The 15,191-nt window shown below is 39.0% G+C and overlaps 1 protein-coding gene and 1 pseudogene across 1 annotated transcript in view; one reads left to right on the top strand and one right to left on the bottom strand.

The window, feature by feature from the left end:
- The window catches only part of LOC101035546 (ceruloplasmin-like), a 39,854-nt gene extending 38,230 nt beyond the window's left edge, over positions 1-1,624 (bottom strand). The window contains exons 1-2 of the mRNA XM_010335782.2: positions 1,433-1,624; positions 412-647 (exon numbers count right to left, since the gene is read on the bottom strand). Coding sequence (XP_010334084.1) covers positions 412-647; positions 1,433-1,587 — 391 coding nt within the window. The 5' untranslated portion in view covers positions 1,588-1,624. The remainder of the gene's footprint in view (positions 1-411; positions 648-1,432) is intronic.
- A 2,334-nt stretch (positions 1,625-3,958) lies between these two features.
- LOC101052968 (developmental pluripotency-associated protein 4 pseudogene) lies at positions 3,959-4,844 on the top strand (annotated as a pseudogene).
- The last annotated feature ends 10,347 nt before the right edge of the window (positions 4,845-15,191 follow it).

Raw genomic sequence — 15,191 nt, forward strand, 5'->3', positions numbered from 1 at the left:
GTAGCGATGTCTCTTGACACATATCTTCCCAGAGGGTGATCCTCATCTACTAGGAAATGGAAATGAGGTGGTGGCAGTATAGGATTTCTGCCAACCTAACATTTAGCTCATGAGTGTTTCCTACAAAACAAAACAAAAAAACGCCTTTTTTTTTTTTTTAATCTGGTGAGAAAAAAATGTTTTATTTCCTAGGAATTGCATAAAGGCTGTTACTCAATTAAGATGAGAAACTGAAAAAGGACTGTCTTGGGTACAAACATTAAATACATCGGAAGTAGCGTCTGCATCACTGTAAACCCCGCATAGCTCATAATGCTGACTGGTCCATGATCATCTGGCTTTTTCTAATGTGGTGTGCTCATACTCCCCATAAGTAGAACTCACGAATGTCAGGAAAGAGGATCTGCTTACCTTCACTTTCTTTGGAGTAGGTGAGTCCATGAGGATGAAAACTATAAGGTCTTGAAGCATTATTTTTTACATGTACACAAATGATGTCTCCAGTCTCTGCCTTCATCATTGGACCTAAAAATCCCAACCACGATGGCTTTTCAATGATCCTTTGAAATGTATTATCAGTATATTGAAAATACAAAGCCTTTTTATAAATAAAGCTCTTTCTTGCTTGACCTCCTTGTAGAAATTCTCTATAAACAAACAAAAAAGACAGAATTTTAACCGATTTTGACTGGAAAGAAACAAAATGTTAAACAAATTAAAATGAGAAGTCAGAAGCTCCACAGCTAATTTTGGCAGTTAAAACCTGGAAGCAAGAGAATACGTGAAGGGAATCAAAACTAGGTGTAACTGGTGAGAAGAATGTTGAAATACTGAATGAAGAAATCAAATACAAATGTAGTAAGTAAAACGTGCGGCATTTTTGTTTAAAAGACATACCAAATGCTTTTCTAACCCCACTTTAAAGTTCCTTTAGCATTCAAATAGTATATCAATTCCCATGATATAGGACTGTTGACAGATTTAAATGGATTTGTGGATTTATTGGTAGCATTAGGGTGTTTTGCCCCTAAACCGTGATAAATCAGAACCCCACTCACGTCCTCTATATTTTCCTCTCGCAAATATCTGAAGAAAAAAAAATTAAGAAAATGGCTTCACACATGTCAAAAGGAAAGTGTTTCATACTTTATCATGTGAACAAAAGTAATGAGAAATAGAATTAGCTGTGACCTGCAAAATAGTGTGTCAGGAGGGTAAAAGTGGCAACAATCACAGTAAAGAGCAATTTTGGATTTGTATTTCTCCCTCTTTTCCATACCATATTGAAGCTAAGCAAATGACGTGGTTCTAATGGCGTATGTGCCCTGAAAGTGTCAATCATGAGACAGTCTTCATCAGCATTTCATCAATAATCAGCAATTATTAACTTTTGCTTTAGATAGTAACTTTTTAAATGCAGAGGATTACTTACGGGTCTTCAGAAAAAGGCTTTCCATTGAGCATATTTTTACCAGAAGGAGCATAGTTCCAAATGACTTCCTCAATGCCTATGTAGTAGTGCCTATCTATTGCCCAACCTGGAGAACAAATGACAAACAGAAAAGTCAATGGTAAAAGCATGCTCATTTTTAAATTCTGAGCCTGGAGAAGCTAACTGAGTAGGGCTTGCCTATCTTTTATAATCCAGGCTTTCATCTCTCGTTTATGTTTATTTATATACACCAAGTTACATAAGAACTCATTATCTGTCTTCATTAACATATATGTCATTTGCATTCCCAGTGGTTTTGGATTTCATTATCCAGTGAGGTGAAATGTTGCACAACACACTGGATCATTAGACTGCCCATCATCCATTGTCCCTTGATAAATTATCTATTCTTAAATTATAGAAATATTCTCCTGTCTAGTCTCCAGTCTCCACTTTCTTACTATTTAGTCCATTCTATGTACCATTCCCAGAAAATTCTTGAAATACTACCTTTATTAAGTTTATCTACTGGATGGTAATTTAAAATTTCTTGTCATTTAAGACTTCCATTAAGTTATTCTCAAATTTCTTAGCATTTAAGGCTATTCATATAATCTAGGCCCCAATCTGGTATCTCTGATACCCAAATTTGTTCTCAAAATTCACTTATGGGATCCCTTCCTTTTGGGGAGTTGTCTTACTAGGAACACAGTGTGAGGCAGGAAAGAATGCAGAAAACCTGGAATCAGACAGCCTGAGTTTGACTCTTAGCTCTGCCACTTTTCAGCAATGTGTAATTAGGTAACTTCATTTCTTCAGTTATAAAACAATAATATTACTTACCTGGTTAGGAATTTGTGTAAATTCAATAACAGCCATCTTGTGGAGGAGCCTGGGTGCATAGTCAACACTTAACAGGTGTTATTTACAATAACAAGGAAATAAATCACTTCCTTGTTATTTACAAGGAAGCTGGTGCATAGTCAACATTTAACAGGTGTTGTTTACAATACTTCCTTTTCACATTTTTGTTATAATATGCTTTCTGAACTTATCTTATTTGTGCCCATTTCCCATCCTGATCTTCCCTCCCTCAGCCTCTCTTTTTTTTTGGCTAATCCAAATTTTTCCCATTCTCATTCTTTTAAGATTCAACTGAGGTGAAGGGGAGGAAGGCAGCAAATCACGCTGCCATGTGTGTACCTATGCAACAGTCTTGCATGTTCTTCACATGTACCCCAAAACCTAAAATACAATTAAAAAAAAAAAAACAACAGGCCGGGCGCAGTGGCTCACACCTGTAATCCCAGCACTTTGGGAGGCCGAGGCGGGTGGATCACGAGGTCAAGAGATCGAGACCATCCTGGTCAACATGGTGAAACCCCGTCTCTACTAAAAATACAAAAAATTAGCTGGGCATGGTGGCGCGTGCCTGTAATCCCAGCTACTCAGGAGGCTGAGACAGGAGAATTGCTTGAACCCGGGAGGCAGAGGTTGTGGTGGGCCGAGATCGCACCATTGCACTCCAGCCTGGGTAACAAGAGCGAAACTCCGCCTCAAAAACAAAAACAAAAACAAAAACAAAACACACACACAAAAAAAAAATAAATAAATAAATAAAACAAATGAAACAACAAAAAAGAGATTCAACTGAAACTTCACCTTCTCAGTGAAGACTTCCCTGACCATTTTAGCTCACAGACATGCCCCTCTCTGAATTCACCAGCTGTCACACAGACTGCCAACCAACTACAGCCTGCTTCAGATTATTGCTTAAATGTCCATGAGGTATTTACTTTACTCCAGTAGGTTGTAACTCCTATAGATTAGGAAGCATTTATTCTATCTCCTGGAGATATCAAGAAATGTTAAATTTAAAGGTTACATTTATTGAACAAATAGAATGCCTTGGCAGAGGCGACAGTAAGTAAGGAAAGAGCAGGAGTGTTTATAAACCATTGATCTGATCGGGGTATCATCATGTATTGTAATATCTATTTACTATTAGGTATTCTTTGGGATTTTAAAATTAGAAAGCTACAGTGTGTTTCAAAAGTTAGGCTCTGATTTAGGTTTAGAAACCCATGGTTAGAAATATTAAGGTAGCACAATCATATGGTATATGAGTAAGATCTACTGTTTGATAGCACAACAGGGTGACTATAGTCAATAGTAACAACTATACATAAAATAACACAAAGAATGTAATTGGATTGTTTGAAACTCAATGGCTACCCCATTCTCCATGATATATTTATTTTATATTGTGTGCCTGTATCAAAACATTCTATGTACCCCATAAATACATACACCTACTATATACCCACAAAATTGTTTAAAAATTAAAACATGAATACAGTATGTATCGTTCTGTAGCTTGCTTTTATTCATCAACTATATGTCTTAGATGTCTTTTATGTCAACTCTTAGAAGTCTAGTTCTTTCATTTTATCTGCAGTATAACTTTTCCTATTTTCAACATAAAAAGATAATTAATATAAAAAGTAACATTTTGGAAGTATTTGGCCAAGCTCCGCTTCCTGTCGGAATATGGAGAAGGTAAAAGGCAAGGAGTGGGCCTCCACAGAGAAGGCCTCTAATCAGCCAAACACGATTGCTTTGCCGGGAACATCAGCCAAGGGGGGAACCAAAGGAAAAGTATCTGTCAAAGGTGACAAAGTGCTCTGCCCTAAGAAGAAGGCAGACTCTGATAACCCCAGACCTCAGAAGAAGATACCAATCTCTCCCTTACCCTCTAAACTGCCACCTGTTAATCTGATTCACCGGGACATCGTACGGGCCTGGTGTCAGCAATTAAAGCTGAGCACCAGAGGCCAGACACTGGATGCATATAAGCGCCTGCGTGCCTTTGCTTACCCAAAGCAAAAGGATCTCCCTAGCACAGCAAAAGAGACCAAAATCCGGAAGTCATTGCAAAATAAATTAAAGGTGGAAAAATGGAAAGCGTGCCTGCAGAGTTCTGGGACACAGCCTCCTCAAGTGGCCCTTCCCCCTGCCGAGGGGCTGCCTGCCCTGGAAGGGCCCACTGCTCTCCTTGAGGGAGTTAATACAGTTGTGGTGACAACTTCTGCCCCAGAGGCTGTGCTGGCCTCCTGGGCAAGAATTTCAGCCAGGGCAAGGACGCCAGAGGCAATGGATTCTCCACAAGAAGCCGGTGGTGTCAGGTGGTGTGTGGTCTATGGGAAAATCTCCCTGCAGACACTGATGGTTGGGTGCACCTGCAGTTTCCTGCTGGTCAAGCCTGGGTTCCAGAAAAGCAAGAAGGGAGAGTGAGTGCGCTCTTCTGCTTCCTGCCTCCAGTTTTCCACCCCCGCACCTCGAAGACAATATGTTGTGCCCCAAATGTGTTCACAGGAACAAGGTCTTAATAAAAAGCTTCCAGTGGGAATAGAATATCAGGAAAAAGGCCATATCTATGGTAATTAATGGCAGAAAGGCTGGAGAGTCGGATTCCGTGGTGCTGCGTACAGGTGAACTTGGTCCTCTCCACACCTGCTTACGGTCCGTGCAGACTGCTGGGGTGGCAGATCTTAGCCTAAGACCCCGAGCAGTGCCTGTTGCTTTGTGACTCTTGCATTTAAAAACGGAAAAACATTTCACAAATTACCATAAATTGTAGTTAATATGTAGAAAAACTTATTCATACTACCTTTCTAAAATAGAAAAGACTTCAGCAGCTGTTTTGTTTTGTTCTGTTCTGTTTTATTTTTATTTTTTGAGACACTATCTCGCTCTGTTGTCCAGGCTGGTGTGCAGTGGTGCAATCTCAGTTCGGTGCAAACTCTGCCTCCTGGGCTCAAGTGATTCTCCTGCCTCAGTCTCCTGGGTAGCTGGGGTTGCAGGCATCTGCTGCCATACCCAGCTATTTTTTTTATTTTTAGTAGAGATGGGGTTTCACCTTGTTGGCCAGGCTGTTTTCAAACTGCTGGCCTCGGGTGATCCACCCATCTCAGCCTCCCAAAATGCTGGGATTACGTGCATGAGCCACTGTGCCTGCTTTCAGTAGCTCTTTTAAGTGAGAACGTCTTCAGCTGAGCATTGGAAGGAGTTGGGTAAAACAGTAGTTTGCTCCTGTGCTCAATTTTTCCTCCTCTGGACACTGATGACTTCAGGAGCTGCTTCATCCCAATCGCAATTTCATAAAACATTTCATAAAAAGTATTTTAAGGCAAAGAAAGGCTGTTAATTTTCTCCCTCCCCCAAAACATGATTCTTAATATTCAAAACAATGTTTTCCAGAGTTCTCTTAATCTGAGATTTTTATGGTGCAACTACAGAATCAAAACACAAGGCACTTTTTATTATTTCACTTTGAATTTTGTATATTTCTGGTGTTTAAAATGTTTAAGATTGCTTCCCCACTCAGATTCTCCATAAATAAATATGTATAGAAAATAATTCATCTCTTGTATTTAGGGAACCGTATTCACTGCATGCAAATTATTGTTAGTGTTCTTAACTCAAAGTAGGAGGAAACTGAAACGTGTGATTTTTCTTTTGCATTACTCATTTGTTTTTTCTTTATTAGTTGGTGGTGTGGGTTGGATCATATATTTTTTAAAACTACTTACTTAGGTGTAATTGACATATAAAAAGCTGTACACATTTAATGTATCTTATTGAGTATAATTAATTTTTATTTTTTTGTGTGTGTACTTCCTAAATTTATAATCCTGTGAATCTGGGAACAGATCTGTTTTTCACTTGTCCTGATTTAATGACAGTTTCCACCATTGTTTTGTTACTACAAGTAGGGATCTATTTTTTTTTTTTCACCTTCAATGAATATAATAAAAATAATGCACTGAAAAAAAGTAATATAAAAATACTATAATTTATTATTAATTATAAAAATACACTATAATTTATTTGTGTATTTAGACGGAGTTTTGCTCTGTTACCCAAGCTGGAATACCTGGGTTCAAGTGATTCATGTGCCTCAGACTCCAAGTAGCTGAGATTACAGGTGTGTGTAACCACACCCGGCTAATTTTTGTGTTTTAATAGAGACAGTGTTTCACCATGTTGGCTAGGCTGGTTTCAAACTCCTGGCCTCAAGTAATCCACCTACCTAGGCCTCCTAAAGTGGTGGGATTACAGACGTTAGCCACCACACCCAACCTGTTTTCCAAAACACACAAAAATCAAAATATATTTTTCCCATGAGTATGTGTAGATATCTATACATATTTGAGGAAATGCCACATACCCCAAAAGTCAATACTCCAAAAAGTGTTGGCATATTGGATGAAGAGATAAAATATAAATGTAGCAAGTAATATATGTGGCATTTTGGTTTAAAAGACATACTAAATTCTTTGGGCTGAACCATATGTATGTTTCTAGCCTCACTTTAACGTTACTTTAGCTCTCAAGGAGTAGATCACGTTCCGTGACTTAGGATTGTTTACACAGTTAATTACATGAACAGCCTAGGCTGTGGCAGATTTTAAGTCACATGCAGATCTTGAAAGGAATTCAGAAAAGCTGGGTCTCCTGGAGGGCCCTTGGCACTGGGAGAAACCATCAAACCATCCACAGGCAAATCAGGAGAAGAGATTCATATCCCACACCTTTCAGGAAACAGTTGAAAGGGCTGGCAAGAAGAGCCCAGCCAAACACGCGTCACAGGAGAAAAGGATTATACATGGGCTCTCTGCCTCAAGGAAGAAACTCAACTGGATTTGAATAGTTGGAAGCTACAGGCCCACAAATTTAGCTACGTATATGGAAGAACCTTAAAATCTTCCCTGTCACTGTGGCCTGAACTAGCAGCTGTAAAAGGACCTACCCACCAGGCAGGAATGGGATTCCTTAAATGGGCTTTCAAAGACCCCGTCCTCCCAACATTTTATGACTTCTTTCTCATTCTCATAGGAACATTAATTTTACTCCAGAATGTAGATAACAAAGGATTGATTCAGCTAGCATTTTTTTTCTGCAGAAGGTACCCCAAAAAGTGCCAAAAAGTCTCATATATCCAATTCAAGTAGATCTACCTCCAGTTCAACTCCACCATTTACTACCTGACCCAGAGTCCTGTCATTTGTAACACAGGACAATAATAATGAAAGTTCAGGGCTCCTGTGAGCACCTAGCCTTTACTTTGACACAGAACAGGCATATGGAGAAGTCAGCTCTTGGCTCCCAGACAATGAAAAAGGTACAGCATGGTATTGGTAAATATCTGTTGTCTTGGTTCTTCTCAACAGATGACTAGGAAAGTTGGCTGCTATTTTTTTTTTCTTTCTCTTGTTTGAAGGGTGAAGGGTCAAGCACTCTTTCTTAGGTCAAGTGATTTCTTGCCAACATGAAGTACCTGCCACAGTCCTTTCTGTCCCTGCATAGCCCTAAGCAGATCAGTCTTTTGGTACAGTAGTGTTTAAAGTTGGTCACCATCATTTGACTATATTCTACAGCTCAAGAACACAACCCACTTTATTTAAGTTTACTTAGCCAAACTTTGTTGAATCTAGCCTGAAGGTGTGAAGGCTAAATACCTTGGAGGAAGTTGAGATTCTTTCCTGGTTTTGCCATTCTAGAACTGTAAGTAAATTTAAGAAATAAAGAGAGCCAATGAAAATGCACATAAGGGACTAGTGATAATAGCATCTTAGGTTTGTAAAAACTTTGCTATATAGAAAATATTTTATAAATAAAAACTATGACCTTATGTAATTTTCCCAACAGTTTCTCCCTTCGCTCCACCCCTTCCTTATACCTGTTTTGTAGATAAGAGATCAAAAACTCAAAAGGCCAAGTAACTTACTGTAGAATGCACATCTCTAAATTGGAATTTGGGTTATTGGATTCCAAATCAAATTTTCTATTCATTTCATGCTATCTGTAATAGCCCTAAGCAGATCAGTCTTTTGGCTTTAATAGTTTAAGTGCATAGACTTCTATATTACCTACAAATGCTCAGTTTTTCTCAGAATATATGGCTATAATTATATCTTCCAACAAGGCTGATAGATTAGATATAAATGATTTCGGGGCAAGATGGAGAGTTCGAAGACGCTGTGGAGGATGTCAGTCACTGGCAGAGCCATTTCTATTCTTTGTCTTCCTTCCACCATTAACCACCATTTGTAAATACTAGCTCTAATTGTGCCAGCAACCCTGAAAGGGAAACTTACTAAGCTCTCTTTTATAGATCAGGAAACTGGAAATTGGCAGTTTTAAACAACTAGCCAAAACAAAAAAATGTTATTGCCAGAATTTAAGTCAGAGCCTTAAGGCCTGGTGGATGCTGTACTATCAAACTCCTTGCCTTGTAATCAAAGTTATTCCGTGAAAAACTATCAACCAGGTAAGAAAAACATAAATGTAGAGCAGCTAGCAGCTGGGACAGGAAGTTCCTCTTCAACTGGAGCTCTGAGTCCCTCACAGTTTAAGGCTATGCACATCACAAGCTTTTGCAATATGGGGTAGACTACACAAGGGGTTTGAGGCCTACAAAGCAAGGAATAGAAGGGAATAGTGGGAAGATACTAAAGAACAATAAGAAAGAGAAAAGCAGCTCCCGACCTCCAGGAGCTGTCCTGGTACTAGTGGCTAAGTGTTGCCCAACTAAGAGCTGCCCTGGTACTCACAGCTAGGCCCTGGTGTCTTCTGCTTGGGCATAAACCATTTCCCAGAACATTAACATCAGACAGCACCACTCTGTGACCTTGATAGAGCCAGAAAAAAAACAGTACCACTCCAGAAAAATGTCTGAATATTGTTAATGAAAAGAGTCAAACTCTAAAATATTTGAAAACATTTATTCTGAACCATGAGCAACCACGGCCCATGACACAGCCCTTGGGAAGTCCTGAGAACACACGACCAAGTTAGGGTGCAGCTTGGTTTTATACCATTTTACGAAGGTGTGAGACATCAATCAAATACATTTAAGAAATACATTGGTTTGGACAGAAAGGCAGGGCAACTGGAAATGGGGGTTTCCAGGCTATAAGTAAATTTAAACATTTTCTGGTTGACAATTGGTTGAGTTTGTCTAAAGACCTGGGATCAATAGAAAGACATGCCTGGGATAAGATAAAGAATTGTGGAGACCCAAGTTCTTATTTGCAAAGGAAATCTTTAGGTAGTAGGCTTCAGAGACAACAGATTGTAAAATGTTTCTTATCAGACTTAAAGTGTGTGTTGATATTAATGCTGAGAGGTATAATGAGGCATGTCCACCACTCCGCTGCCCGTCAAGCCCTGAAACAGTCTCCAGGTAAAATTTTAAAAGATCCCTGGCTAAGGAGGAAGTCCCTTCAGATGGTTGGAGGGGGTCTTACAATTTTATTTTTGGTTTACAATATACATCAACATTGTCCAAATCTCATAAATAACCACGCGTTCCCTGACTACATATTATGGCTCTAGCTTTGTTTTATTCTTTACCAGTTATAGCCTTAGCTTTGTTTCATTCTTCTTGGGTTCAAGTAATCTTCCCACCTCAGCCTTCCAAGTAGCTGAGAATACAAACATGTACCACCACACCCAGCTAACTTTTTTTATAGAGACAAGGTCTTTTTGTGTTGCCCAGGCTGACTGTGAACTCCTTACTTCAAGTGGACCTCCTGCCTTGGCCTTCCAAAGCGCTGAATGTGTTTCTATTGAAAACATCTACAGTATGTCATAATCACAACTTTTTAGCATACTGTTAGCTTATAAAGAAAAGTATAGGTTGACTGCACAAATTTATTTGCAATTCATCATTTGGACCTCAGAATGACTTTTTTTCCATTGAAGCAATGCTGCAAGTGGTTGGTGAATTTCATTTTTGCCTTCCCAATGCCATAGTAAATCCAAATGTAGATAAAATAACCAAAGGTAATTGCTATTAAAAAATATCCATTTAAAAAGAATCCGTTGGAAACTGGAAGCAAACCAAAATATTGTGTTAGGATTTTATCTTGAGAAATGAAAACAATAGAAAAGCTTATTTTATCTTATATTATGTTAAATCTTACTGTTTAAAATTTATTAAAAATAGCAGTTATTGTGGCTCAAACTAATATTTAACACAATTTTGATGAGGTTTGTAAGTTTTTGCCAAATCTTAGAATGAACCAAGAATGAACAATCCAAAATGTTTGGATTTGAATGTTACAATTTTTGTTGACAAAGCTGTAAGAGAGCATAATACCAAGTCCTTTATTTCACTGTTGATTTTTGCAGTACCTTTACAAATAGGGTCACTTTGCCTAAATATTAGAAGCGCTTCACTTTTTCTAAGGGCATCTCTTAATCTATGCTATTCAAATCATTCTTTTGATACACATTAACTGTCATTACCCTCTTTGCTTTGCTGTTCTTCAAATGTTTACCAGATTCTTGTCAAATATTTATGTATGATTCGCATAGCTCTTCATCATATCCAGTCACTTTTAAATTCTGCAGTTTGCATTTATCTGGCATTCTGTTTGTTCCATGAGAGCAACAAATATATTCACACAATTAATATGGAAATATATTTGTATCACATGGGAAGAAATGTTTAAATGGAGACTATCATAAGTGGTCACTTCTAATGCTCTGGAAAATCTTACCCCACAAGAAACCCAAGCGGCACTCAGGGGATTGGAGGAACACACTTTATTATGCTGGTGGGCCCAGAAGTGTTTGCACCCAAAAGTCTGGACTCCGGCTTAGAACAGTTTACGGTTTTTATAGGTAAGGGGCGGGGGAAGTAACTCAGGGCTTTAGACAACGCAGCAGGTTTTAGACAACGTGGCAGTTTATCTCAAGGGTTTTCCAGTTAGTAAGCAATAAACTGATGCACAGAAGCAGGAAGAGGCAGTTACTAACAAAAACGGGCAGTTTTAAAATAGGGTCGGTTGCTGACTACATGCTGACAAAATAGACTTGATGTTTGTAGATATTTTTCAGTGCCGTGACAAGGCAGCACTGAGTTCAATACAAAGTCTCACAGTGACTGTGCTGTCCCTCCCTCAAGTGCACAGACTCTCTCCCTACCACGTGGCTGTTGCTGGGGATGTGGGAGGGGTGGTGTCAGTGATTCAAGACTGTTTTTCCTACCCTCTTCAATGCCTCTTTCAGCAATATAAACTTAAAACCAGGTACTATAATTATTCACCAAATCTTTGCTTCTTATGAAGGTGCTTTTTGTGTAGACAGTTGTTAAATTTGGTGTTCCTGCATTGAATTGAGGGGATAATTGGTGGGGGCTTCTATTTGGCCATCTTGCTCTGCTCCTCTGCAAAAGCCGTTTTAGCAGCCAAATCTCCAGTCTTAATTTACATGTATTTTATTCATTTTGCATTTTAAGGACTCTTCTTTTGTCCATTCCTCCACTTTTTAGTTTGAAATTTCAAAATACAGAAAACCGAAAAAAAAAAAAAAATGAACACAATAAACACTTGTATTCCCTTTATCTGGATTCACCAATAATAAACCTTTTGGCACATTTGTGTTCTCTCTCTATATATGTATATATACACTTTTTTTCTGAGTCATTTAAAAGTAATTTGTAGATACGTCACTTCTAATACTTCAGCATGCATTTGGATAAGGACATTCTCATACACCACCACAACCTTGATACCAAAAACTTGCCTAATACATAGTGCATAGTCAAACTTCACCAATTATTTCAATACCGTCCTTGCTATTTATATCTTTTCTGTCTTTTCTTCTGATCCAGGAACCAGTCAAGTAACATGTTTGCATTTAGTCATCGTATCTCTTTAGTCTTCTTCTAGAAGAGTTTTCTTGAATTTTTGGTCTTTTATTAGACTTACTTTTTTGAAGAGCACAACTAGCTGTCTGTGAAATGCTGCACAATTTCACAAAATCAGATTTTGTCTGATTGTTTCAGCATTATTAGATTCAGGCTAAATAGTCTTTGATAAGAATATCACATAGGTAATATTGTGCACTTCCTTTCCTATTGTATCATATTAGGAGGCTTGTAAAATTAGTGCACACCTTTATGTGTGATGTTACAAATCTTAGTTTGCATTTCCTAAAAAGCAGACCCCGAGACAAGTATTCGGGTACAATTACTTTATTTGGGACATGATTCCAGGCTGCACAGTGAGAGAGTAGGAAAGGGAGAGAGGGAAGAGAGAAAAGCCAGCAAGTGAGTGACTGTGATGCTCAGCTGGACTGGGGATTCTGAGTGACTGAGTAACACCACCCTCATAATTATCCTACTGAAAGACAAGGACGTTATGGAATTTGTCTACCAACTCTTGTTGTTTGAAGGTCACATACTTCTATACTCAGAGACTATCTTTAGGTAGAGAGATGCATCAAGTCATTTGTCTGTTCTGAAGCTGTCTGCAGAAACCCTATGTGGTGGACCAGAGGGTCCTGACAGTGTTACCACACTCAACTTGGTCTCTTGAAGAAGATGGTGTCTGCCAGAGCTCTTCGTTATAAAGATATCTTTCCCCTTTTGTAATTTATAAGTAACCTCAAAGGTAAGATTTTGAGATCAAATGGATATCTTAATACCCAAGCACATTTTCACTTGATATTAGTATTATTCATTCATAACTCCTTAATACAATGGATCAAATCCTATTTCTGATCCCCGATCTCCAAAAATGTATAATTGATGAAGTTTAACCTCACCTGAGCTTCTGATGTCTTTGAGTCTTCCCCTCTGGCTATCCTCTTAGGTTTTTCAGTTCAAAGGAACTCATCCCTCGAGTTTTTCTAGTGTTATAGAATCTGACCCAAGATACCAGGAACTGCCTCCTGGTATCTTGTAAATGTTTTTCTTTCAATCTCTTTGTTTCTGTGCCTATGGCTGGGTCTATCTGTACTTTGCCAAACTAGGTAGAAAGGAAAGGCCTAGAATTCAGAGGCAGAACAAAGAGATTGACCTTCTTATATTCAAGAACACTAAGAGGCTCTCAGGAACCTCACTTTTCAGCTCAAAAGAAGATGAAGGACTCCTCCATGGCAGGCAGTGTTTGTATTTACCAGAGTTCCCATCATGGTAGACTTGATGGATTTTCTAGAGCAGCAGGACTCAGCCAATATACTCGAGCCTGCCTTCTGAGGTAGAAGCTCCCATGCCGCATTCATTTCCCAGGCTCCTCATTTCTAGGGTTCTTTTTGTTGTGGCTAAGCTGGCACTCAAACACTGACGCAAAGTCCTTCCCATTCTTCCTTCCTCTTCCACAGGCAGAGGAGGCTCTCCCTATTCATTTCCCCGGCTTCTCATTTCCACGTTATTTTTCCCCCCTAGATCCCGCAGGAATAGCTTCATCTGGATGCCTTGAGGCCAAGAAAGCTCCTTCATTTCCCATTTAGCAGGGTTGTGTGTCCTTGGTCTGCAGAGGAAATTCCAGCTCCCAGCCCAGGGAAACCTAAATAAGCTGCAACTACCAATGAGTACCTTCTGTTATATCCATTCTAGGCATAGTGTTTCTGGAAGTGGAGACACAGAATTACACTGAAGATAAAAGGGAGGCCCAGAAGCTGTATTGAGTTGATCTGTAAGGATTTCGGGGTCCAAAGTTTGTCTATAGACACAAGTGAGTTCTTCTTAACATGTTTAAATCACTCAATTATATTAGTCTTAGTGCCTAGAGTGGTAGGTTGTGAACTCGAGGGCTCTCAGAGGTACTTAAACTTCTGAGGGCAAATGGAGGACCACATTCTGGGTTGTACAGAGATTTATTTACTAATTTTGGAGAATACCCAAGACCTCAGTATTAATATCAGTTCTTGGGCTGCTATGCTTGAGGCTTTTTGTGAACTTGAATTCCTCAAGATTCCTCCAATAAGACCTTTTGTATAAAATCCAGAACTTACTGTTAAAGACCCAGCAATAGCCAGAGTGACACTGTACTCTGCCTTGGTGAACACAGCTCAACTCCTGGAAAGTACTCTACTCTCTTCTGTATTATGTATCACCTGCACTTCTAACCCTAAATAACATTATTTATTTTTGAAGAAACAAGAATACCAAGTAATATGGTTTGGATCTGTGTCCCCACCAAAATCTCATATTGAAATATAATCCCCAATATTAGAAGTGGGGCCTGGTGGGAGCTGATTGGATTGTGGGAGCAAATTTCGCATGAATGGTTTAGTACTATTTCCTTGGTATTGTCCTTGTGATAGTGAGTGAGTTCTTGCAAGATCTGGTCATTTAAAATGTGTGGGACCTCCCTCATCTCTCTTTTGCTCCTGGTCTTGCCATGTGAAGTGCCTGCTCCCACTCTGCCTTCTGGCATGATTGTAACTTTCCTGAGACCTCCCCAGAAGCTGAGTAGATGTCAACATCATGCTTCCTGCACAACCTGCAGAAACATGAGACAATTAAACCACTTTGTCTTTATAAATTGCCCAGTCTTGGATATTTCATCATAGCAATATGAGAATGTACTAATACAGAAAGCATAACCTACTCTCAATCAATTTGGAAGTTTATTTTGCCAAGGTTGAGGTATGCCTGCGAAATCAGTCTATGTCTTTCTCCAAAGGTAATTTTGAAGAATTCAATATTTAAAGGGGAAAAGCAGGCTGGAGGGGAAAAAGGAAGAATTAGTGTCACAATACTGAATCCACATGTTTCAAGAGAAAAGAAGCAGATAGGGAATAGTCAATTATGTATTCATCTCATGCTCAGTAAATTGGCTCTTTACACAGGATAAGGTGAACACAGAACAGCTACCTGTGAAGATACTTAACCTTTTGTCTGTGTAGCTGTCTACTTGGGAACAACAAAAAAAGGCAGCTTCTTGCATGACTCAGCTTT

This window comes from Saimiri boliviensis, chromosome 9 (genome assembly GCF_048565385.1).
Source record: "Saimiri boliviensis isolate mSaiBol1 chromosome 9, mSaiBol1.pri, whole genome shotgun sequence".
NCBI classification, from domain to species: Eukaryota; Metazoa; Chordata; class Mammalia; order Primates; family Cebidae; genus Saimiri; species Saimiri boliviensis.